This window comes from Lytechinus variegatus, chromosome 2 (assembly GCF_018143015.1).
Source record: "Lytechinus variegatus isolate NC3 chromosome 2, Lvar_3.0, whole genome shotgun sequence".
Classification (NCBI taxonomy): domain Eukaryota; kingdom Metazoa; phylum Echinodermata; class Echinoidea; order Temnopleuroida; family Toxopneustidae; genus Lytechinus; species Lytechinus variegatus.
Window position 1 is genome coordinate 35,269,104 of NC_054741.1, and position 25,705 is coordinate 35,294,808.

General features: G+C 34.6%; 1 protein-coding gene across 1 annotated transcript; it reads left to right on the top strand.

Moving 5' to 3' along the window:
• The first annotated feature begins 2,429 nt into the window (after positions 1–2,429).
• Positions 2,430–24,695, top strand: LOC121407955 (5'-3' exonuclease PLD3-like). The gene is made up of 9 exons (XM_041599222.1): positions 2,430–2,693; positions 3,286–3,488; positions 11,611–11,791; positions 12,557–12,814; positions 14,125–14,322; positions 19,288–19,427; positions 21,404–21,566; positions 22,566–22,668; positions 23,802–24,695. Exons 1-9 carry the CDS (start codon positions 2,685–2,687, stop codon positions 23,984–23,986), a joined length of 1,440 nt encoding a protein of 479 aa, XP_041455156.1. The 5' UTR covers positions 2,430–2,684; the 3' UTR covers positions 23,987–24,695.
• Positions 24,696–25,705: the final 1,010 nt, after the last annotated feature.

Here is a 25,705-nt window from a genome sequence, read left to right on the forward strand (position 1 = left end):
TTACAAAATCCACCTTAAGGTCTTACATCATCCTCCCTAAGATCTAAAAGCATTCTCCCAAAATATGCATCCTCCCTAAGATCTTACAACACCCTCCCTAAAATCTTACGATATCTTTTTTTAAAAAGATTTTAAAACATTTTCACATAAAGATCCTTCATCTTCTCTCATGGATTCAAGTTTCATTACTTATCTTTATTCAAACATAATGCAAAGTAATATAAATCACATACAAAATGAGTGGATGAACGTTATCATAATAGCATAATTAGATATTTTAAGACGGACTTGGGATTGTAAATAAAATGATAATAAAGTATAGAATATGGAATAGAAATGAGGATGGGTCCGCTTAAAATAATGCTTGTAAAGTTGGGTTCCCCTTAGAAATGTAAAAAAAAACGTTTTAAAATTTAATAAAAAATGTAAATAAAAGTTGAAAACAAAAAAGAAGGAGGATGCAGAGCCTCTAATGTAACATGATTTTTTAAGTCGTTCCCTCAACTTATTATTCGTTCCAAGACTTATGTTTCGTTCCCGCGACTTTTAATTAACTCATTCCCTCGACCTTTTATACGGTATATTGTATTTTCCCGGTAGCATGCACGCATAAAATGTATAAATTGAAACTAGAGGGTGTACTCTTTGCACATGCTTTGAAGAATTGAATATCAGTCTCCTATTTACACTCGTGTTAAATCATAGCTCATCAATGAATAAATGAATAATAACAATAAAAAAATCCTTACAAATCAATTATAGATTATATTTTACTCCACTGAGAGGAATCACATAGTTTACAGTACAGTACAACAGTAGCGCAAAGACCCCCCCCCAAAAAAAAATAAATAAATAAAAAGCTCGTGCAAGACGATCAGAGTGATACTTGTTTACCTTTATGTCGAAGTTTCATGAAGCACGCCCATATAACATTTTTAAAATACCCAAAACATGATCAAAGTTCATTGACCCTAAGTGACCTTTAATTGTTCCCTGATCGAAATATATGATATCTTTAAGAATCATGAACTAGGTCCATATTTTCAAGTTTGTAAATTATAATGAAACAAAAAAATAACCTTGGTTATATAAGATTTCATTGTTGACGTCGCCGCCGCGCATAATAGTTTTGCTCTGCTATGCAGGCAAGAAAAAAAAGAAAGAAGCTATGTGGACTATTTCTGCGTATATTTACAACTCTGAATATTTTACTAGAAAAGTATAAAGTGTCTTAAAAAGATACAGAAAATTATTCCCTTTGAAATTATTTTGTTAGTTGAAGACAAAGAGATCGTCGTAAAATTCCCACCTGAAAAAGACTTTTTGTCTCTTAAAGAGGACGTAAACCATCATGTGATCACGGAAGAATATGAAAAGGGGCTATTTTTTGCCTCAAAAGCTAGAGCACAAATGCCCTATTTTAGGGGTTGTCTTCTCAGTCTGTACTTTATAACTTTCCTTCAGTGACGACGAAAAGAAGAAAATTATGAAGGGGGAACATTTCACAATATGAAATACAAAAGGTAAAAGAGAACTTCAGGGATGAAAATTCGCCGATTAAAATTAAAAAGTGTCACCTCACAAACGGCACATTTCTTTTAGAAGAAACAGCATTTCAGCTCTTCAATGGGATTTTTATTCGCGACAAGTACACTGCCCCCACCCGTTGTTGCCATACAGAAATGAGAGGGCGCTAATTACGCTAATATCAGAATGAACGTTTTGAACCAAAAGAAAAATAATTAAAGGGGTATATGAGACATGATGGGGCACTCTTCAGAAGAGGAATTTCATTGAAAAAAAAAATGAAGGGGCATGCACAGTTTCAGAACGCGAAATATGGAAACCTGTACGGCACTGTTTAGAAAGCGTTACTTCATAAAGTTAACATTTCTTTTTGAAAAAAAATTAAGAGCATATAATAGGAACTTGGCAATTTATCTGAGGAAAAGAGCACGTCAGTTGTAAGTAAGCCAGGGAATTAACTCCCGCCCGCGGAACTAACTTGGGAGCTCCCTGGGTTAGTTTGAGAGGTTATTTTCTTGGGTAAACTAAGCGGCGCTGTGCCCCTGCTCCCGGATCGCCGCCCCCTGGCTACTTTATCTTACTTATTTTTCAGGAAGAGTAGGTAATTCAGATGAAGTGGGGCAACTGGCAGTTAGAACTATACCATCTCCAAAAGAAAAAAAGAAAATACAGATTCCGACCATGGCAATTGCTCCGATCCCTAACCTCTAAAACTAAATAAGCCCTAATTTTAATTTTCAAATTACTCTGAAGTCTGAACTAAAAACTCCGAGCCCACAGGAACCGAGCCTTTTGATCAAGACAGGAGAAAATTTCGCAGTACCCCCTCCTCGAGGGTATTTCGGGGTTTCCCGGAAATCCGATAACCGCGCAAGTGCATTGATCCAGTACGGTGCTGTACATTTTCGCTCTCTGGCTCTGCGTACGATACGATTGACCCATGTCATGTCATATGTATACAGCTCATGCCTCAGTCTAGAGTCTCCCGAAGTCCCACAATATTGTGCTGTCGTACTTTCTGAAACTTGATCATCACCAATATTTGGATCTGTTATATTACTAGTTGTTGACTGAGTGAGTGGCTACTGATGCTATTTGCCACAGCCCAGACCACGTTGTCAATTTTTTATGCAGCTTTTTAATTAACAACGAAAATTATGAAGGAGGTGAGAATATAATTTGAAGTTGAAACTTGAACCTCAAGTGAGATTACATGTTGTTTAATAGTCATATAATAGTTGCAGTAAATAGTGGTTACTGTCTAACGTTAACAAGTAACGGTAACTCGTGTACTCCGTTACATGCTTGAGATATATATTTTTAGTTTTTAAACAGTTGGGCCCCTACACAGCCTAACTACATGAACTAAACTAGTCTATGCTAATTTCTGGGATTTGTTGTCCCCAGTCCCTGGTGCAAGTCTTACTCTTAAGATCTAGTGGAACAATATATCATGAAGTGTAATCCATATAGGGCCTATAGATCTAGACTAGAGCCTTCAGTCTTCAGAGACTGATATTAGTCTCCAGAAACTTAGTTGTAGATCTAATCTACAATAAAGGAAAACATGAATTGAATGAAATTATCTTTAAAACTCATGAATTTATTGAACAATAAATTGAAATTTGCATCAACAATTTAAACAAAAAGAAAAGTTGCAAGAATGTAAAATTGCAATGTCCGTGAGTCTGATGTCATTTCCTAGTACATAGACCCTAGAGGAATATTGTTTGATGCTGTTCTTATATTTCAATTCAGTACCAGCGCATTCAGCCTATTAACGATAAGGAAGGACAAGCCTTTAAGGATGGGACGTCGAAGCCAGGACGATGTGCATCGTGTTCTCTTCTTGCCCTATTCTTCCTGGCTATCTTAGCAGGTCTCGTTGCTGCAGTGGTTCTTATCATTACCAATCCTCAAGGAGTGAGTCCCAAGCCTGTACCATGCACCGATCCTTGCACGTAAGTACGATAATGGCAGGGTTCAATCAACGAACGGGCCCGTTTCATAAAACAAATTTGCAATAACAGTTAAAAACCTACCGTACTCAAATCCTTCAACCTGATTAGCTGATTGTTATTTTGTCATATGAATTGTGCATTTGTTATTATAAACAAGTCTATATGATTGGGGCCCAGATCTTGAATTTTGATATTTTTAAGTGCAAGTCAAATTATCTATAGGGCAGGGATTTTTTTTTCTGGGGCTACTTATGAGCTCACAAGACCAAATTTGCCACATTGTATTAAAGTTTACATTGCATTGGACGCTAGGTGAATTTCAGGGGCTCTTTTTTAGTTTTCCAGGGCTCTGTAGGGCATTTCGGGGGAAAATTCGTCCCGAGCTCCCGTGTAATTTTTGTCCGTGCTATAGGGCATATTTTTTATATTAAAATACAAATGGGAAAAATGGGCACCAGAAATCTTCAAGGCCAATGAGATGGGCAGTGCATGAGGCCAATTGTCAAGACGTGTCTGACATCCATGACCATGGTCTTTGGATGGTCTTGGATTGATTGGAACCCTGAATGTTGTATTGAGTGACCAAAAGGGATTACAACTCTTATTATAGTGTTATGGTCAAAGATACATTTTGCAACAATGCGGCTGCGGCCAAACGTGTGACATCTTGCGATCTTGATATCAGAATGACCTTGATTCGATATCAGAAAGCTATAAGCATAGATCTAGTCAGGATTTTTTTTAGCCTATTTCGATGAGTGAGAAATGATTTGAAATTAAAGAAATGAAAAAATTGTGGTTATTTTTTGAGGAGAGGGATCTTGACCAAATGAATTTTCTTGCAAAATGAATTGCATAATACATCCATCATAACAAAATATTTTTATTGAATAATACCAATCCCATAACAAGGAAAAAAAAAAACACATTATGAGGTTGAAACAGTAACAGCTGTAGGGAATTTTAAAATTGGTCCAGTGACAAGTGCTCCGGATTTTATTTTGTCTAAGATGTAGGGTTAGGTTTAGGGTAGACAGCTGGCAGCCGTCTGTTTCGAGGAGTTTTTAACATTCTTTTTTTTAAATTTCTCCTCGTACACAGATGGCTCGCTATCGTGCAGCCACCATTAGGGGACTTGCAATGCAAAATCCCCCCCGTTGGGGCTCTTCAATTTTTGTCTTTAATGAATAAAAATTTTGAAAATAAAAGCGACCAAAAATGCAAATTAATGTTCCCTCTTGGCATTAATTGCCAAAAAACAGAAAAATCAAGTTAAAAGGAACAAAAACAGTGACTTACCTCGGCTGTCGCGCCGTTTTATCCAATCTTAAGTACATAAACATGGCCATTGAGTCCCCTGTACAGATCGCGCTAGAACGTCGGTCTCTGTATGTGGTAAGTGAAGCCAACGGAGTTCAGCTGAACAACCAACATAACAGAGACCGATGGTTTTGGTCTAGGTTTAGGGTTGAAATAGGTTTGTGTTATATAGGTTTAGGGTTACTGGTAAGTTTAGGATAGGGTATACATGTAGTGTTAAATTCAAGGTAAAAGTTGGTTATTCCATTAGTGTGTGGAATTTATGGTGGAGCAATTGTCACCTGAGCAAATCTCATGGAACCGATCTGTGAATAAAAAGGAAAACCATCAAGTGTGCGTTAGACCACGTGATATTGAACCAAACAGAGCAAATTTATAGTAGGCCTATACCGATTCCAAACAGAATTTTGCAAAATGTAGGATAGACTAATTGGCATTTCACAATGAGGATGCAGTTTAAGGTGACCCATATTGTGTAGCTAGTTCCATTGTGTATTGTGTTCTCATATTTAATGAACTTTGTCTTTATAGTTATGATCAAACATGACCCATGTAGCATACAATGCATGGAATTCACAGAGGTGGTTTAAAGGGGAAGTTCACCCTGACAAAAAGTTTATTGTAAAAATAACAAAAAATATTGTTAAAGGTTTGAGAAAAATCCATCAAAGAATAAAAAAAACTTGTTAGAATTTTAAGTATTTAATTATTTGATTTGTGACGTCTTACATATGTGAGCAGCTTTTCCTACATATCGTATGGCAAAAAATCGATTGAATTTCATTTTCTCAGAAAATTGAAACTGGTTTTTACTGTACCTTCTGACCGGTATATCAATAGGCAAATCATTTCACTCGTGTTTCTAAAAAGAAAAAAATAAGTCATCACTAACCATTAAAAAATTGAAATTTATGCATTTTATATTACATAACTTATGGGGCAGCTGCTTGTTTATGACGTCACAAATCCAAAAATTAAAATTCTAATAACTTTATTAATCTGTAATGGGGTTTTCTCAAACCTTGAGCTTCATCAATACTTTCTATTATTTTTTCTGCTATTTGTACATCAAACTTTTTTTCAGGTTGAACTTCCCCTTTAAAGTCAAACCATGGACTCTTATATTTGAGGATGATTCAGGAACTGTTGAAGAATGGTACTTGTGTGTGCTTAAATGTGCATGACAACAAGCATAAATTTAGCACATTTTACCAAGCACATCTGTTCTTTACCAGGAATCATTGGATCATTCCAAATGCATGTTTCTGTTAAATGAAGCATAAGCAACAAAATTTTGAATACTGTAGTCCATGGTCTAAACTTTTAATCACTTTTGTAAAATTCCAGTTCCAACCAATATTTTGACTGTATCTGGTACCTTCATGTCCAATAATTACAGATATAATATTGGATGGTCTTGAGGTTAATACAAGGAAATATTGGACGAGCTTTGCATAAATATTGGACGAGTCGAAGACGAGTCCAATATTTTGCAAAGCGAGTCCTATATTTCCTTGTATTGACCGAAAAATGGGACATCCAATATTATGATTATTATTCATACAGAGAATTTTAGCAAATAATTTTTAACTTACCCTCCCGCCCTGAGACTCTGACTCTGCTGTATGATGGGGGGACCTAAAGCTACGCACTTTGTTTTCAAACAATAAAACTGTCCCAATTTTAATATTTCAACAAATTATATTTCACTAATTTGTGGCAAACATTCTAAAGATCATTAACCAAGTAGAAAATATCACAAAACTCACTAATACGAAAATCCCGTCGTGTTTTTCGAAAACCTCTTAATTTCGCCGCCCGATGTAGAAGGGGTCCTAAAGCTACGCACTCGATTTATCATGCAAAAAAATAGTATTTCCTGTGCCTCAATTTCTAAAATATATTCAAATTATTATAGGATAAAATGAAATTAAAGCGAATATAACTCCAAACTTCCTAACAGTTGTTGGTTTTCTCTGCATTTAGAGATTTACTGCAGCCTCTGTAGAAATTTTTTTTTAGGAATTGTTCATCACTCTGCAGTCACAGTTCCACACACAGTGCGCATTTGCCATTGAAAACTGCATGCGCGCGCGATGAGTGGTGCGTACACTTCGGGAATTCCCCTTCTTGTCGTCCAATATTTTCAATATTGTGTCACCTCGGAAAAAATATCAGGCGAGTTCAACAAACTTTTTAAGTGGGTCGAGTGCACCAACAAAATAACACTTGTATTTGGGCTCTAAAATTGTCTGTATGAATAATAATTACAGATAACAAATCAACTTCTCTAATACCAATATTAAAAATTTGACTGCCTCATCTTTCTTCTTTTTTTCTGTTTACATTAAATTCCCACTGTGACCTTTAGGTTGATTTTTGGTGGGGTCATAATTAAAAATTACAATGTGTAAAATTCTGTAAACATTGTAAAATGACTTCGTAGTGGTGGTTACACAAACTCTTCTTAGGCTGAGTAAGTTGTCTTAAAGCTAAAGGGAGTACATCTAACATTGATAAAGCTTCAAGAAAAAACTAATATTTATTAGATATGAATGCTAATCGTAAATTATGCAAATATTAAACAAGATTAAAGATGGAAATGAACTGCTACAATTCTTCTTAGCAAGGGCTGTGTTTTAAACACTTTTAACTTGAAATTAGTGGCAGTCGGAAGCCATAATTATTGAATTTATGATGAGTTGTTGCCAGATAACTTCTTTGCCAGACATTCCCCATTGTTTTGTCTATTAGGATTAGTGATGAAAAGGTGCTTGGGGGAGATTCCTGCAAGAAAGACGCTGCTCAGTCCTAAACCATACGTCCTTTCTGAATTCGGGTTGAATACTTTCTGAAGTTGTTAAAACTAGCCAACTCAATTCAGTTCAATTCAATTTAATTCAATTTAAGACTTTATTCCAGACACAACTGCATAACCAGAGGTCCATATAAACAAACATCATAGTATGCATCAAGACAGACATACAGAGATAAAACTAGATTAACTCTTTGCACGCTGAATTAATTTTGGGGGGATAATAATGACGATTGTTTCCATGACATTTTCTTTAATTTAAGATATCCATATTGCACCATTGATACTCATTATTATATAGATGTCATCCAAGAACTGTTGCCTTTAATTAGCTTACATGTGTATAGTTCAGGGTTGGCGATTTTTTTGATTTTTTTAAAAAAATCAAAAAAATCGGATTTATTTGATTTAAATCAGATTTTTTTGATTTAAATCAGATTTTTTTGATTTAAATCAGATTTTTTTGATTTTTTTGATTTTTTTTAAGTTCCTTTGAAAAAAGGGTAATTATCCCCCCCCCCTTACTCTTACAATGACATCAATATTGATGTTATACATTTAACCCCTAATATTGTTCTTAACCACATATTTTGTAATTAAAATCCAGTAAAAATGGACAATTAAAAATAAATTTGAGGAATCATGTATCTGAACTTAATTCTATCATACATAGGCCTATGAAGGAATATTCCATAGGGAATTCCCAGTGAGTAGAGAAAATTCCCCTCTGGGATTTTTCATTCAAATATTAAAAAAAAAATCCAAGAGAAAAAATCCCTTATCAAAACTGCCAACAAACCCTTTGCCAATTACTAGTATTCATGTATATTGTAAGAGAAATAATTCAAATCAATGATTTTTTTCAATTAGTCACAGCTTTACAATAGTCAAAGAGAGACTACAACTGTATATGTTAAGGATCTTTTTGATAAAAAGCTCTTCTCTTGCTACAGATATAGATGCAAAACTCTCAGTTTTGGAGAACAATATAGGAGATAGCTTAGTCAAAGGGTGACTATACTACATTCTGTTACTGTGATTTTTTTTACATTAATCTACAATTTTTATTCCCATATTCTCTACAAAAAAATCTGTTTGATCCATGAAGTATGAAAAAAATCTACTTACTTTTAACTTAAAGGATAAAAACTGCAAAACTGCTTAAATTACAACATATGTATTACAAAAAGAAGTATTTTATTTTAAATGAGACACAGCTTACAACTGCCAATGATTGTAAATGAAGTACCTGCATCTTAACGTTAAAATACAGTGTTAAATGTTTATTCTGAGTTTTGCAAATTGTTGTTATAGAGCTCTTTCCATTATTACATGCAGATACAAAACTTCCATTATTTGTAGCACTGAACATAAAATGGGCTGCAGTGACTTAAAAGGTTTATAAGAGAAAGCTTTTCTCAACAGTCAAATTATGACTGTACTACATTATGTTAATGTGATTTTTATAATTATGTTATTCAAAACATCAAATGTATGATAAATGTAACAATACGAAATAAGAGGCATGTTAAATATGTTGATTACATGCAGGTATCATTTTTTTATTTTACATGACAGAAGTAGTTATGTGTAGGCGAAGGATCAAAACTGGAAAACTGCCAACAAACCTTTTCTCATCAACTTTTATATATTATTTTTTTTATTTACAAACTGCTCTCTGAAAAGTCTTTGGATTATGTGAAAACTTTACGTTAAGAAAGAAATTGACTAATAATAACTGACAAAGAATGTAAAATTTCAAAAAAAAAACTCGACATAATTTACAAAAAATGAGTACCTATTGACAACATACATCTGTAGTTTTTAAGGAATTACCTGATTTTATTAATTTGATTTTAATTTGTTTTAAGTAGATATGAAGACTTTGTTGATCTTTTATTGATATAAAGTTAATGCAAAGTTTTTCAGTTGACTTGAAGAATTAAAACTGCATTGAACAAATACTTTGTCCATGATTTGTACATGTTTCAATGGAAGTGATTTAAATCAATGATTTTTTTAAAAAAATCATGGTGATTTAAATCGCGATTTAAATCACGATTTAAATCAACGTGATTTAAATCCGCCAACCCTGGTAAAGTTTGATGGTAGGGGAGAAAACTAATTATTACGATTGTAAAATTTAATTGTACGAATTTGCAAAATTGCAACATCAGCGCGTAAAGGGTTAAACAAAGAACAGTTAATTATGTATAAAGAGTACAAGGTATAAAATAATCACACTAAAATCATACTAGAAATTAACAATGAATACACAAAACAAAATGACAGCAATGTATAAAAAGTACAATGGAAATATTTACAAATGGTGATATGAGTAACTTGTTTCAATAAAAGACAAATATACGTAGCTATTTTAGTAGATCACGACCATGAATCTGCCATTAAATTGTTGTACCAATGCTTCCTCAACTCTGATGTATACCCCGTACAGCTGTGCAATATACTTACAATAGTATTTTCAGAAATGCCAATTGTGACACAAATCTCTAACAGTACAAGTTCAGTTTGCCAGCTCCTAGTGACACTCAAATCATTCATAACTGTCTAAGAATAATAAACATTTGTCTTCACCTTCAACTCTGGGTAAGAACAGAGTAAAACATTTATAAGAAACATACAGTGTAAACAAAGTTAAGACATGTTTTTTGGCTCCCCATAAGTTCAGCACAGAGTACATTACCTAAGTTACACTAGAAATCAGAATACTTCCCATAGAGACTTATGGTGAGATAAATTGGGCTGTAGTCTCAATAATGTTGATAAAAAGTATTTTAAAAAATGCCATGGATATCTATTTCTGCAAAAGACTAAATTTCTCAGACATGGATCCTGTATCATGAGTGAGCACTTTATTCTGATTGAACGTGGGATTTCTGATTGATGATAGTTCATACACAATAAAGATAGATCATAGAAATCAGCCCCAACATCCACAATATCTGTTATGTTATGGGGTTCTAAATTTCTGATGTAGGGGAAGGCGGGGTAAGTTGTGACAGTTTTTGCTTTTTGCATGTTAGAATTGATATGATTAATAATCTTGTCGAAATAAGTACCTTGCCTTGAAATTTAATTCTTCTGAAATATTTTCCACTTGTATATAACTTTCTATCCCCACACTGAAAGTCATCGTGACCTTTGAAAAAAACGATGTCAATTGGCTCAACTTGCCCCATATAAGGGGTAAGTTTGAGCCACCTTCTGGGGTAAGTTGAGCCACAAAAACTATGTACAAAATGTATGGGGGAGAACCAGCATGTCAATTTTTTGTTTAAAGTCTTTTCACTTGCTAATTCTCTATAAATACTAACATCCTGTAAAAGGAAAAGAGCAGTCATGTAAATTTGCTCCTTTCAGCCTGCATTTCAATCGATTTTTATGGTTTGTTTGTTTTTTAAGATACAATACCATATGAATTACCATGGCTCAACTTGCCCCATGCTGTTTGGCTCAACTTACCCTAGTCCGAACTTAGTGCGATAATTTCATATCCACACATTTATTATGCATCCATCATATAAAAGACTCTTACAAGAATGAAGATCCATACCTGGACTAATAATGTTGTTATCATGTCTTTATTATATTTAAAGACGTGTGTGTTTATAAAGCACTTATCTATTTCACACTCTTTTTTACTTTTTTTGGCTGAAATTCATATTTTTCCCTCTAAAAAACTACTTTTTGTTTCAAAGTTGGAAACAATGTGGTGGGGTTAGGGGTTATGCTATGGTCATCAATACATGACACCACCACAATGTCTGACTCATTCATTATTGGCCTGGGGCTGGTGGCTCAACTTGCCCCTATGCTCAACTTACCCCGCCTTCCCCTATACTAAAAAAATTTTCTGAGGGGGGGGCTAGACTATCAGATTATAAAATCTGTCTCTTTTCTTTCCATTCCTATTTATTTATTTTTCTTCAATTTTAATTTTCAAACGAATATTCTTGGTACCTTTAGCGTGATATTGGCAGAGTCCATGCCTCTAAACCTGACCTTCCCAGATGGGTCGCCGAGATTTCAATCAACTTTCGCAATCTGGAAAGAGTTGCTGGCTACTGCTGAAGAAACCGTAGACATATCTTCCTTTTACTGGACTCTTCGAGGAAAAGACATATTCAATGATACTTCAGACTTTGAGGTGAGTTCCATGGATGAATGTTCTCTTATCAGTCAGGAGAGGGTCAGATCTAAATCAAGGTCCTTGTGTTTAGAAGGGAGATTCACCCAAACAATAAAGGTCTAAAGGTTTTTCAATAAAAGAAGGAAATTAGAAAAAAGTGAAATAAGTGAATTTTTTATGAATTCTAAGTTTTGAATTTGTGATGTCATGTGTGAGTAACTACTCGATAGGGCATATAGTTCATAAATTCTATAATTTCTAATTTGTTAATGGTTCATGGTGGCTGAAAACATTATTATGCAGATATGAAATGATGTGTGAATCTTGACATAAAATGATTTCCAGTTTTCTAAAAACAAAATGTTATTTATAGAATTTATATCACATAACACATGGAGGAGCTGGTCGCATGCGACATAACAAATTTATAATGTAGAAATCCATAGCTCCCTTAATCTTTGATGAGTTTTGGTCAAGTTTTTACAAATATTTTTTTTCCTTTATTATAATCAACTTCATGTCAGCATGAACTTTCCATATTCCTATCTCCTGCCCTTTCTAGATAATTGGCCAGTTTCAGTTCACGTGACTAATTGTATGCTTAAGACTATTATTCCCTTCAGAATATTATCAATTCTAGATCATAATGTAAAATAATTTAATACTTATGAATATGATTCTTTAATATTTGTATTTTATCTTTTATTATAAATGTGATTTTTTTTGGTTACAATGAATATATAATGTATTGATTTTGGAAATTTGAATTAATTCTATCTTTAGGGTGAAGAAATCTTCCAGGAGTTGATGGCAGCGGGTACCACGCGGAACATCAGCATCCGTATCGTTGAGAACAAACCATCCCACACAGTCAAGGACTATGACACCAAGGAACTCGTAGCGAAAGGAGCTGCTGAGGTCAGGGCCCTGGACTTCAACAAGCTTCTGGGAGGAGGGATCCTGCATACAAAGTTCTGGGTCGTGGATAACAAACACCTGTATCTGGGAAGCGCCAATATGGACTACAGAGCCTTGACACAGGTAGTGATATCTCTACTCTGATGGACGTTGGTGTCGGAACGTTCTGACGAGACAAAGCTAGGGAGGAGCATGCCATTGGGGGTTAGACCACCCTTGATACCAATGCTTTGTTTGAGAAGAACGTTCTGGGGCCACTGCTTCTGGAAGCATGTCATGAAGCACCTTTGATTTTCCACTGTCGGGATTTGCCCAAGGCCAATCAGAAGTAATGTTTTCATTACCGTATAACAGAGCTGCCAAGTCGTACGGATGTTCCGTATTTAGTACTGAGAAATGAGAAGAATACTGATGGTTTGATGCAAAATACTAATTTCTCAAGTTTCAGTTTTATGTGTTGTCCAATGGTATTTCTTCAAAAATACTTATTTCCTCACCAAAATACTGATTTTCAGCTTTAAAAATACTGAAATGTTCTTGTTCAGGTTGGTATAACAGCTTGTGTCCATGGAAATCAACTACAAATTACTATACACTCTCCAGGGGCCATCATACAAACAGATGCCAGTTTTGATACAGGAATATTCTTTGATGATTCCATCTACCCAACTCCCACCCCCTCCCTGGTTAAAGGACAAGTCCACCCCAACAAAAACTTGATTTGAATAAAGAGAGAAAAATTCAACAAGCATAACACTGAAAATTTCATCAAAATCGGATGTAAAATAAGAAAGTTATGGCATTTTAAGTTTCGCTTCATTTCACAAAACAGTTATATGCACATCTCAGTTGGTATGCAAATGAGGAACTGATGACATCACTCACTCACTATTTCTTTTGTATTTTATTATATGAAATATTTTTATTTTCTCGTCATTGTCATGTGAAATGAACTTTCATTCCTCCCTGAACACGTGGAATTCCATTATTTTAACATTTTGTGCTTCAAGCAAGGAGGTCCTAATCGTCAAATTCGTAAAAATTGAATTATTGTATAATTTAAACAATAAAAAACAAAAGAAATAGTGAGTAAGTGACATCATCGACTCTCTCATTTGGATGTAACTGGCTTGTTCATATAACTATTTTGTTGAAAATAAGCGAAAATTTGAAATGTCATAACTTTCTTATTTTACATCCGATTTTCATGAAATTTTCAGCATAGTGCTTGTCTGATTTTTCTAGATTGATTCAAATCAACATTTTTCTGAGGTGGACTTGACCTTTAAAGAGAATGAAATAGGAATATTCTTTGATGATGGTTTCCCCTAGGTTTAGAAAGATAATTAGATTTATATTGGAATATTCTTTGATGATGCTCACTGGTTAAAAGAAGTTGACATAGGAATATTATTTGATGGTGTCCCTCGTAGGTTAAAGAGATTGGCGTAGGAATATTCAATTGCTCCTGCTTAGCTAAAGACCTGGACAAGCTCTTTGAAGTATACTGGTATCTTGGGAACCATACCACTGTCCCACCCAAGTGGCCTGAAGAATTTGCCACAGCGTACAACCTAGATACTCCGATGGAACTGAAGCTAAATGAAACCAATGCTACAGCCTTTATTGGGGTAAGTTGGTCAAGTTTTGATTGTCTTTATAAGGGCCCTATACAGGGTAGAAATTAATATTCTTTTGTCTGGGGCTACTTTTGTAGAACTTCACCAGCACAATTTTGAAACCTTGTATTAGAGTTTACATTGGTCCCTTTGAAAATTTCAAGGGGCTTTTTTTCCTTAAGAAAAAAAACTATTCCAGGGCTCTTTAGAAACTTTTGGGAGGCAAATTTGCCAAAGCTCCCATGCAAATTTTTGTTAATGGGCCTCATTACACAAAGCTTGGCAATTATTCGGAGAACAAATATTTACAGTTTTATGCATTGACCAAAATGTACAACTACATGTAGTTTGTGAAAATTGATTTGTACACTTAGTTTCTTCTTGGCTTTTTCTGGGACTCTCTACATACGGAACCCGGAAAGAGCACACACAAGCAAATCATGTGCAATACATGATGCAGTCTAGACATTCATATCTAAAATGTTGTTGTATTCAAATTCTTTCGTAATAAGCCATTTTTAGAACGAGTATTTTATTTTCATTATTATATCATGATTCCATTTCCTTATTGTCTCGTTCAGAAATGTGAAAAAACCCCAATAAATTAGTTGATAAAGTAGCCAGTTAAGATACATAGATGTGTTGTACTGTGAATGATGATTCCTCTAAATTGGATAAAAACATAATCCATAGAAGGGTTATGATTTTTCGATGAGCTACTCTTAGAATGAGAGTGAATGGGAACCGAAAGATTCATGTGTGCCCTGATGAAAGAGGTGCTGAAATCAGTGAAATTTAACATTTAGAAAGCCAATCAGTCACATGATATACAGGAAAAGAGGAAGGAAAAGGGCCATATCCTTGGCTAAGTGTGAGAAGAAAAAAGGTTTTTTATATCATCCTGTATGTTAATGTTAAGCATGTGATTTCGCAAGAGAGATCATTGTCTTGCGAAGCGACTCAGCAGCCATTGTTTGGATCAAGAATCATTTCATTGGATTGTTGACAATATGAGATGCTCCTTCCTGTCATTTTAGAGATCTTTTGCATGTTATCCTATTAGCCTTGTCTATTATTGTGATTTGACTAGAGAAACAGTACGATGTATTCGTAATTAATCTTTTTAAACACAATGTTGTGACGAAAGGAAAAAAGAAAGCAATCATATGATATGTATAAACACGTACAAGTTTATCTTTGTTCTGTTGTAGAAAGAGTTGTGTTTAAATTCACCATTCTGATTGGCTGAACATTTGTGTTGTTTGATTTGTGGAGAAGCATTAATGGTCGCAACTCTTTCTATAATAACTTTGACTGATATTTATTGGTTTGATTTAATTCAATAGCAGCTATTTATTAGAAGTAGAATCTATATACTAGTTTGATAAGCCACTCTTTCCACACCCTGAAATGCATGAAAGAATCCAAAAGTAAAGATGGCAGAAAATCATCTTATAATAGGATGGAATGGTCCATATCAGATAAGGAAATATGTATCATCACAAGTAGCCTTTGCTAAAACCTTGTATCTAAGAAAAAAAAAATTGCCAAGGAAGGGAATTTCCATGAAATAGGTGACTGTTTTCAGACAATGTAAAGTTGCCAACAATGCTGTATTTCTAAAAATGCAGCTTTTTCTGAGCTGCCATAATATTTCTTAATCAATTTTCAACAGCCCAGCATCTATGTTTTTAAACTTGTGTGCATTGGTCACCAAATCAATGGGTATTGCAGGGCTCGACACTAGCGGCGGTCCGACAGTCCCAGACCGGTAAAATCGCTGTCGGGCCAGTAGATTTTCAGAAATAGGAAGATTTACTGGTCCGACATGACCAGTAAAAAATATCATTGACAGGCCAGTAAGTTTTCAAAAAATAGCAAGATTTAAGTGTCCGACATGACCAGTAATAAAAACCATTGTTGGGCCAATAACTTTTCCAGAAATGGTCAAATTCACAGCAAACCATTTCCCCCGGTAAATTCTGCCATTCACACACAGAATACACACAGATTGAATTGCACGTAAGTGTTACTAGAGTATACCATACAGCATGCATACAGTGTACATGTAGTCTAGTCAGCCACGTAACCCACATGGTAAATTCTCTACTGGCTGCACGAACGAAGCCTGGCTAAACTCTGGCAGAAATCTCTCACAGAACTGTCAAAATTCACGGTTCATACTCATGAAAGGCTCTTATAATGTCCATATTTCCTAAAAATTGGAGTAACTCTGTCATTTGTAAGCAGTAAAAGGAGATATTTTCACTTCTGTTTTGGTTTCGGTGATATCGTCTGAATACATAATAGCCCCACATATCTGTTGATAGCTCTATGATTTATGTGTGTGTTGATACACTTGGTATCTGACTTTCTTTCGTACTAGCTATTTTAATTGAGCCAAAAAGAAACTGATAAATTATTTATGATGATAGTTTTAGCTTTCTTCCTCTGTTTTCTTCCTATCTTTCTTTCATTCTTAATCTTTTTTTGTTTATTCCCTTAATTTTTTTTGTTACTTTTTTTCATTTTTTAATTTCCCTTTTTTCTTTAATTCATTCTTTCTTTTTATCCTTTTATAAAATATTTTCTCTATTTCTTTTTTCTCTCTCTTTCTTTCTTTCTTTGTTTGTTTCTTTCTGATTTTCTCTTTCTTTAGTTCTTGAGTCCATCCATTCTATATTCATCTCTTCTCTTCCTTTCTTCCCCTTTCTTTCCTTCATTCTTTGTTACTTTCTTTGTTTCTTTCTTTCTTCAATCCATCATTTATTTACCCTTTCTTGTTTTTTATTTATTTTCTCAGCCCTTTCTTTCTTACATTCATTCCTTCCTTTCTTCTATCTGTCTTGTTCTTTCCTTTTTCCCTTTGTTAATTCTATCCTTTTACCTTTCCTTTCTTTTTTCTTGACTGATTGCTTCCTTTCTCTCCTTTATTCTTTCCTTCCTTTCTTTGTCTCTCAGTCTTTCTTTTTTTCTTCCTTACATCTATTCTTTTACCTTTTTTTTGCTTGCTTCTTTCCTTCCCTTCCTTTATTTATTTATTTCCTTCTATCTATAATTTAATCTTTCCTTTATTTCTTCTTTAATTCCTTTCTTCCTTCTTTCAATCCTTCCTTCCTCTCTTTCTTTTGTCTGTCTTTCCATCTCTCCTTTTACCCTTTCTTTTTATTGCTTCTTCTTTCTTTCCTTTACTACTTTCTGGATTTGTTCTTTCTTTCTGAATTGCTTGCTTCATTTCTTTCCTTCATTTCTTTTTTTCCTTTCTTTCTTTCTTTCTTTCTTTCTTCCTTTCTTTCTTTCTTTGTTTCTTTGTTTGTTTCTTTCTTTCTTTCTTTGTTTCTTTGTTTGTTTCTTTCTTTCTTTCTTTCTTATATTTGTTCCTTCCTTTCCTTCTTTAGTTCTTTTTTTTTCTTCCTTCACATCTATCCTTTCTTTACCTTTTTTCTTCCTTCCTTTCGTTCATTCTTTCTTTTCCTTCCTTCCTTTCTTCATTTCTGTCTTGCTTTCTTTTTTTCCTTCATTTCCTTCATTTTTTTTTTTGGGGGGGGGGGTAACAAAAGGCTAGAAAAATAAACTTGCGCCTTTTTTAATGTTTTCTTTATTTTTCGGGACCTGTAGATTTTAGGTTCGGACCAGTAAAAATTTGAAAAACTGGGTATCTACTGGTCCGACATGAATAGGTTGGACCAGTAGAAAAAATGGGTTAGTGTGGAGCCCTGGGTATTGTGTCTTACAGTGTAGAATGCAATCAATATTTTTATTTCCTTTTATACAGTGATGGGCTGCAATTGATATATCCTTTTGTCACTGGCCTAGAGCAAAGGAAACAATAGATTAAAACAAATCTGAGGTTTCATAAGCAAACAGACCCTTTTCCTTATGATAAGGAAAAGGGTCTGTTTGCTTATGAAACCTCATGTCCTATAGAAAGACCAAGATTATTCCTCTCAAAACTAGCACGGTAGCATACAAATCATGTGACTATTAAAATGAGTCACATGACTATTAAAGGGGGATCCATCCTTTGTTATAAAATAGTCTGGGAGAAAATATAGGAAAAGCAGAATGGTGGAAAATTGAAAGAAATTGGACAAACATTTTTTAAGTGGTTATTGCTGTGATAAAAATGAGATCACTGGAAATTATGTTATTTTTGAATTAATAGTTTGGTGGTTGGGACAGCTTTTCCATTGGCTGTGTAACTTCAGGGATTTGTGGTATTTTTTTTAATAAGTAACTATTGTAATCAAGATATTAGTAACACATCTAGCATATTGTTGTTTTTTTGATAAAGAAAATGTAATTTGATGTAAGACTTGAAAATTTTTTTTTTTAACAACAGCATTTAGTCAGTTTGTGTATTCGAGCAATTGGAAGGGTGTCTCTATCTATTTTGAAAAAAATGTATAACACATCTTCTTGATATTTATTTAATATTCATATTATGCGACTATTATTATTTTGTTATATGTATTACCTTTGTATATTGTATATATATATATATTTCTGATACTGATGTGAATGCATTTCTGATACTGATGTGACAGTGAATGCAGAAATAAATAAAATAAAATCATACATCACCATGACACCACCAATGTGGCCAATTTGAAGTATCCATAGATATAATGATTAAAACTTTTTACAACTTTCAAAGTAGTATATCGATGTAGATTATGTATGAACAGGAGCAGATCCAGGATTTCATAAATTTCATAAAACCCTTGAGCAGGGTAGGAAATGATTTTTGTCTCCTCTACATAGCAGAGTGAGACTATGATGAAGGTTAAGTTTTTGAAATGACAGCATTACTTAGAAAGTGTATTGACCTAGTTCATGAAACTGGGACATAAGGTTAATCAAGCATGCCTTTTTTACCGCACACGCAACTAGGCATTTTAAGTGTGACTCTAAGTCATACTTAAATCTTTGTGAAACACCCCCCATAATTGTCAATTTTGTTTCCACCTTGAACAGAGTTCCCCACCAGCCTTCTGCCCGTCTGGTCGGACATCTGATATCGACGGTCTCCTCAATGTCGTCGAGTCTGCCAGGAAATTTGTCTACATCGCTGTCATGGACTACATTCCAGAAAAAGAATTTTCACATCCTATGGAGTAGGTATCACGTTTTAAAGGTGGCTTAGACTGTTAACTAATTCATGCATGCACCACAAACATTCATTGTCATAAAAAGCTTCCGTGTCGACCACATTTTCCCAAGACATGCAAAAGAGGAAGCCCCTTGAGTGAGAACTGAAAATTAAAGAAATATTTAATTGAACAAAGAGTCTCAAGTGCAAACTAAACTATCTCAAATTAATAGCGGGATATGAGAAATGCAGTAGTGTTTAAATGAGGTTTATGATCACTTTGAAAGAGAAATATGGTGATTAATACATGTTGTTGAGTACATTGTATTGACTTTTCTCCCAGGATTAAAGGGGAATCCAGCCTTGGCCATAAAATGTTGTGTTGGGAAAGAGAAAAATAGATTAAACAGAATGGTGAAAGTTTGAAAGAAATCGGACAAGCAATAAGAAAGTTATAGCTGCTTTAAAATTGATATCACTAATACTATGTAGATTTCAAATTGGCAACTGGGTAAGTAAATTATGACAAGGGGCAAGGACAACTTTCCCATAGGCCATGTACTTTATTATCAGGGATTTGTGGTTTTCTCCTAAGTACCAATTCCCCTGGGGAAGTAATCTAAATATAACCCAGGTAGTATGTTGTTTTATGTCCTCATGAAAGAAAAATTCAATTTGAAATAAAACTTTGGGACAAAATGACATTTTAGCCATAATATGTATTGGAGTACATGGAAGAGTAGTCCTTGCCTTACATCACTATGACATCACATGTGCGGCCAATTTGAAGTCTCCATGGGTATAGTGATTACCAATATTTACAACTTTTAAAAATTCATAACTTTCTTGTTGTTTGTCCGATATTGTTCAAACTTTCACCTATCAACTTGTCTGACATTTCTTTTCCTTATAAAAACAAGTTTTTATTTGGGTTGGATTCCCCTTTAATCTGTATAATGATGTCACAGTAAGGGGCAACTTGCGCACGTGCATGTATTATGAAACACACAAATCACTCTAACAGGCCTTGCTTTTCGAAATAATTTTGAGGGTACTGGCAATGCACTAATACAGCTTTCCCGTAGGGCATGTTTTTCAATTGCTGCACAATTGGCAAAAATAACTCAATGTAATGCACAAAAAATAAACAAGGTCAAATAAATTGAGCGCCCAAGACCATGGCATTAGTTGCCTTGGATTTATTCAAACCTTCGGTTATTATTGTATAAATGAATAAATATTACTATTCATCAATTGTTCTACATATCGTGTATGCAGGCACTATACATGTACCATACCGTATTCAATATGAATGTCTATGGGTTTGCACTCCTGCCAGTGGCTTGGCATTCAAGGATATTTTAACCCTTAGAGAGAAAAAGAGAGATACTGGTAGTTCCTTCAATAAGATATTAGTATTTTTAGAAAGTTAGACTTGCTTAACTGCGATAAGAACTTTGGCAAACTTCAGTTTAGTTTCATTTTTCTTTTGATAGTTCAAATGTAGAATATAAGTAAAAGGTCATCTTTTGGTTTCAGGCAGTTCTACAAACTTTCAAGTCTACGACAATCAGAATGCAGCAATGTGCTTTAATAATGGTTATATGATAATAATTCTATATTACAGACTATGGTTGTTAAAGTGGGCATGTATTGTATGCAAATTTTACAAAGATTCAATAAAAGGGGGGGGGGGGGGTGGTTTACATATGTGGGGGAGGGGTGGGACTTGTTTAAAAGAGTTTTTCCAATATGGTAGTCTGCATCTTGAATTAATTCTATTAACTTTGTTTAAACAAAGGATTGAAAAGTGGTTTTGGAAACACTTTATAAAAGCCTTACGATTTCTGTCGGGGGGGGGGGGGGGAACTGGGTGTCTTTTAGACATAAGAACAGTGCTTTGTGAATGCTGAAAAAAACTGTCATCATCTCCAAATTTTATCCAGATTTATGGACAGTCTGATAAATTTCACCCAATTAAATTGTTTTCTTACATTGCAGATACTGGGACGTAATAGATGCTAAATTAAGAGAGGTAGCATTCAACCATCATATCAACGTACGTGTTATGGGAAGCATATGGAACCATACGTCGGATGATATGATCATCTTCCTTCGCTCGTTGGCTGAGATGGGTGCAACGGGTAGATTCAACATCCAAGCGGTAAGAGATATTTGTGATTAGACTTTAATTTGATATTATTAGAAAATGAAACATGACTTGATTTTTAAACTATCAAATTCCTCATTTTAAAATTGCATTTATTATTCTAATGTGTTTGAATGCAGTGCTGTCTGCAGCATATAGGGGTAGAGTTTCTCAAAACTTTTTGTAAATGACTTATTTTAACATGATTAGGAAAATCAAACACATCCAGATCAGGAAACATTTTTTTAAAAGTCATATATATTTAGTAATGCTTACAGCAAATGCTTACAGATGGGCTCCTTAATTATGTTTTGGTGACATTTTTCTAACTTAATTTGGTGATATCATCAATTTAAGTATGTCTCACATTGAGGTCACTTTCTCATTTAATAATAATAATATAGGGTATTTATATTGCGCACATATCCACCTTGTTAGGTGCTCAAGGCGCTCCTATATTACCCGGCTAAGCTAGACGTTCATAGCGCACACAGCTTTTTAAGGAATTATTTCCTACCGGTACCCATTTACCTCACCTGGGTTGAGTGCAGCACATTGTGGATCAGTTTCTTGCTGAAGGAAATTACGCCATGGCTGAGATTCGAATCCACGATCCTCTGTTTCAAAGTCCGAAGACTAATCCACTGGGCCGCAACGCTCCATTTGAATGACACTGGTTGTATTTTCTCAGAGGTGCTAGTCTTCGGGCTTTTACTTGATATCAGGCCCTGACAACCTCCAATATTAGGCTCTTTCAAGATTGTACAGCACATATAGGGCTCAAATATGTTCTGGCTATTCCCTTGAAGTAAACAGACTGGCATCCCTATTTTCTCTTGAAGTATAGTTAATTAACTTTATTGATAAGGCCTGTTGATAACAACTTGCTTCACTGTTCAAAAGAAAAAAGTTGCTCAATTTGAAAATGTTATGATTTCTATCCATAATGATCTCACAAGATCTACATATTTTTTCTAATTTAATAATCTTTTTTTTTTAATCAAAATGATCCAGAAACTCTTCTGTGTGCCAGCATATACTCCTGTGGAGCACATCATGCCGTATGCTAGAGTCAACCACAACAAATATATGGTCACAGATAATGCAGCTTATATTGGTGAGATCTCTTTATTTTTCTATTTTATTTTTACTCTCAAGCTGATGTTATTGATTGGTCAATGGTCAAAGTATAGTAATAATAATGACTCCTTTTATAGCACACAGCTCCACTTGTTTGGTGCTCATACAATGTTCACAAGTTCATAAACAGAAAAAAAGAAATTGTCTGAAATATAATATACTATTAAATCATTAATAAGAGAGGAACATAGACATTTTCAGTTGGGATTTTGGAGAATTTACAAATTAAAGAAATATTTTAACTGACTGTTGAATCCTAAGGTCAGGGAAGAATAAAGATTAATCAGTAGAAATTTTTATGATAATTGTGGTATTTATTAAATTAGCTCTGATCACTTTCAAACACATTACTGCATAGTGCTGATTATAATCTCTCAAGATTAATGCAAAGAAATGATGTCACAGAAGGGTGCATTGTATTTGCTCTTCGCTCTAATCTTTCTTTATTGCTGGGGGCCATTTCATAAAGCTGTTTGTAAGTTAAGAACGACTAAAAGAATGACTGGCGATCCTTTTTCTGAAAATTATATGCATCATTAAATGTTCATTGGTGATTATTTTGCACATGAGAAAGTTCACCAGTTGTTCATAAAATCGCTATACAAATAATACATGTAAGCGTGTCCATGCAGGGCCAAATAATGAATGATGTGCGAGAAGAGCCAATGGATATACCGCATTGAGGTCCGCAGGACCGATTGTGATATATCCATTTGGCAAATCGAGCACAGTGTTCATTATTTACGTACTCTATGAACAAGAATGCATGTATTGTTTGTTTTATACAACTCACCCATGTTACTGTGTTTCCCAGAATGCTATATTTGATCTAAATTATAGGTAATTATAGATTATTCCAGAACTTGCACTATCCTGCACTCTGATGTCAGAGTGCAGGATAGTGCTTTTGGTATGTCGTCAGAGTGCAGGATTGTGCATTTTGGATGCAATAGTGCAATTCGCTGAATATCATGTGATCCGATTTGGACTAATCAGATTAGAGAACATTCTTGGGAGTTGTATCTTTACTCACGAACAGCCTTATGAATCACACTTGTCCATTTTCTGGTGTATAAAAACATGAACCCCCTTTTTTGCCTTTTTATCCAGGTACATCCAACTGGTCAGGTACCTACTTCACACTGACTGGTGGAGCAAGCTTAGTGGTCAACCAAACTCAAGCCCAGATGGAGACCAATGCCACCACCTTACAGGGGCAACTTGCCGGACTCTTTGAACGTGACTGGAATTCCATACATGCCCTTCCCGTCCTAGGCAATGTGGAGTGTGTATGAAATAGTTTAGATTCACTTGGTCGAAGACCAGTTGGTCTACCCTTAAGATAGTCTGATACAACATGGGCTATTCATTTGGTCTGATTGCCATTTGGTCTGCAGTACTCATGGTCTAATACCCACTTGGTCTATTCTCATTTCGTCTAATGCCCAGTGGTTCTAAATTCCACTCTATCTATTTTTTTCTTTTACTTGGTAAAATGAAAATTTGATTTATAAACATTTCATCTATATAGACTTAGGGGGTGTTGCAAGAAATATTTGCAATCAATATTCTGTTTCAAATTCACAACTGATTACACTCCTTTTGGAAGAAGCAGTTTTGAAATCAATCACAATTTTACAATTAATTGCAAGACATATGATTGATATATGGACCAAAAATAGACTTGCAAGTGGTTGCAAGTTTCTTGCAACGCTCCGTAAGACCACGTGGATATTTAATATAATGGGTTTTGTCAAACTGGTAATTGGACCAAATGGTAAAATACATGTGCTAAAGGGGAATTAGACCGATTTTGTCAGGAGGCTAAATGGTTGTAGATGTATTTAGATGTGAGATGAGACCAAATGGAAAATATAGACGAAGAGGGTGTAGGCTAATCAACAATTGAATGTAGGAAACATTGTGACCCGATTTCACAAAAGTAGTTTTGAAAACCATCGGTTGAACCCACGGTCTATGCAGATTTCCTATATAGATTACGCCTATTTACCACGTATTTACAAAATGTCCAATGCTAATGTGTGCTTTTGTCACAGTACACCAAATTAACGCCTGTTGGCATGGTTTTGTACACTATTTTATTCATGAGTCCACCATTTGAAGACTGGACTATTAATTAAAAGCAGCGGACTCATGAATAAAAAACATACTTAACCATGGCAACGGGTGTCAATTTGGCGCACCGTGACAGAAGCGCGCATCAGCATTGGACATTTTTCATATACACGGTAAATAGGCGTAATTTATACAGGAAATCTGCATAAACCATGGGTTCAACTGATGGTTTTCAAAACCTCATTTGTGAATTCGGGCCAGTGTGATGTTTCAGAGTATTATGGACCCAGGTGGTCCTGTACAATTTTCTTGGAAATTTAAAGAACCCGGGTGCTGTTTCATTAAGTCGTCTCTACAGTAACGCATAACTTTGCGGATGACTGGAATATGTTCTTGACTGGTACTAAGTAAGCTGCGCTGGGATTTATCTTGCACAAGAAAGGGTTACCAGTTGTGTGTAAAATCATGCATACATTTATGAACAGCTTTATGAAACGATCACCTGGTAGTTAACGGGTTAGTAAGATGTACAATCTTTCAGACTGAAATATGAGTGTTTGTGGTCACTGATACTTATTGTTTTTTTGACAGTTCATTTGAAAATGTAAATTCTGTATATCAAAAGTTTACCTTAGAAAACAAGAAATTTGATGTTACTAATTTCGTATACAGTACATGAAGTGAACTTTAGATAAAAAGTGATTTTATGACCTGAGCGGATGAACTCTATTGCATACCCTATTTATGATTAAAACATCAAAATCACATTTCCGCTACCTACTAAAAATACTAACATTTAGCAACTTTTACATTGTGATGACTTTGATTTTGATTGGCTGCAGAACCATGTTAAAGTGAAAGTAGTCATAATGGTATTTTGATGCATTCAAACTCTTAGAAATATCTGATTTTAATGGAATTTAAAGGTTTCCTCCATT

Coding starts and splice junctions, on each gene's coding strand:
- LOC121407955 (XM_041599222.1), top strand. Junction 12,815..14,124: donor ACTACAGAGCCTTGACACAG/GTAGTGATATCT, acceptor TGTCCCTCGTAG/GTTAAAGAGATTGGCGTAGG. Junction 14,323..19,287: donor ATGCTACAGCCTTTATTGGG/GTAAGTTGGTCA, acceptor CACCTTGAACAG/AGTTCCCCACCAGCCTTCTG.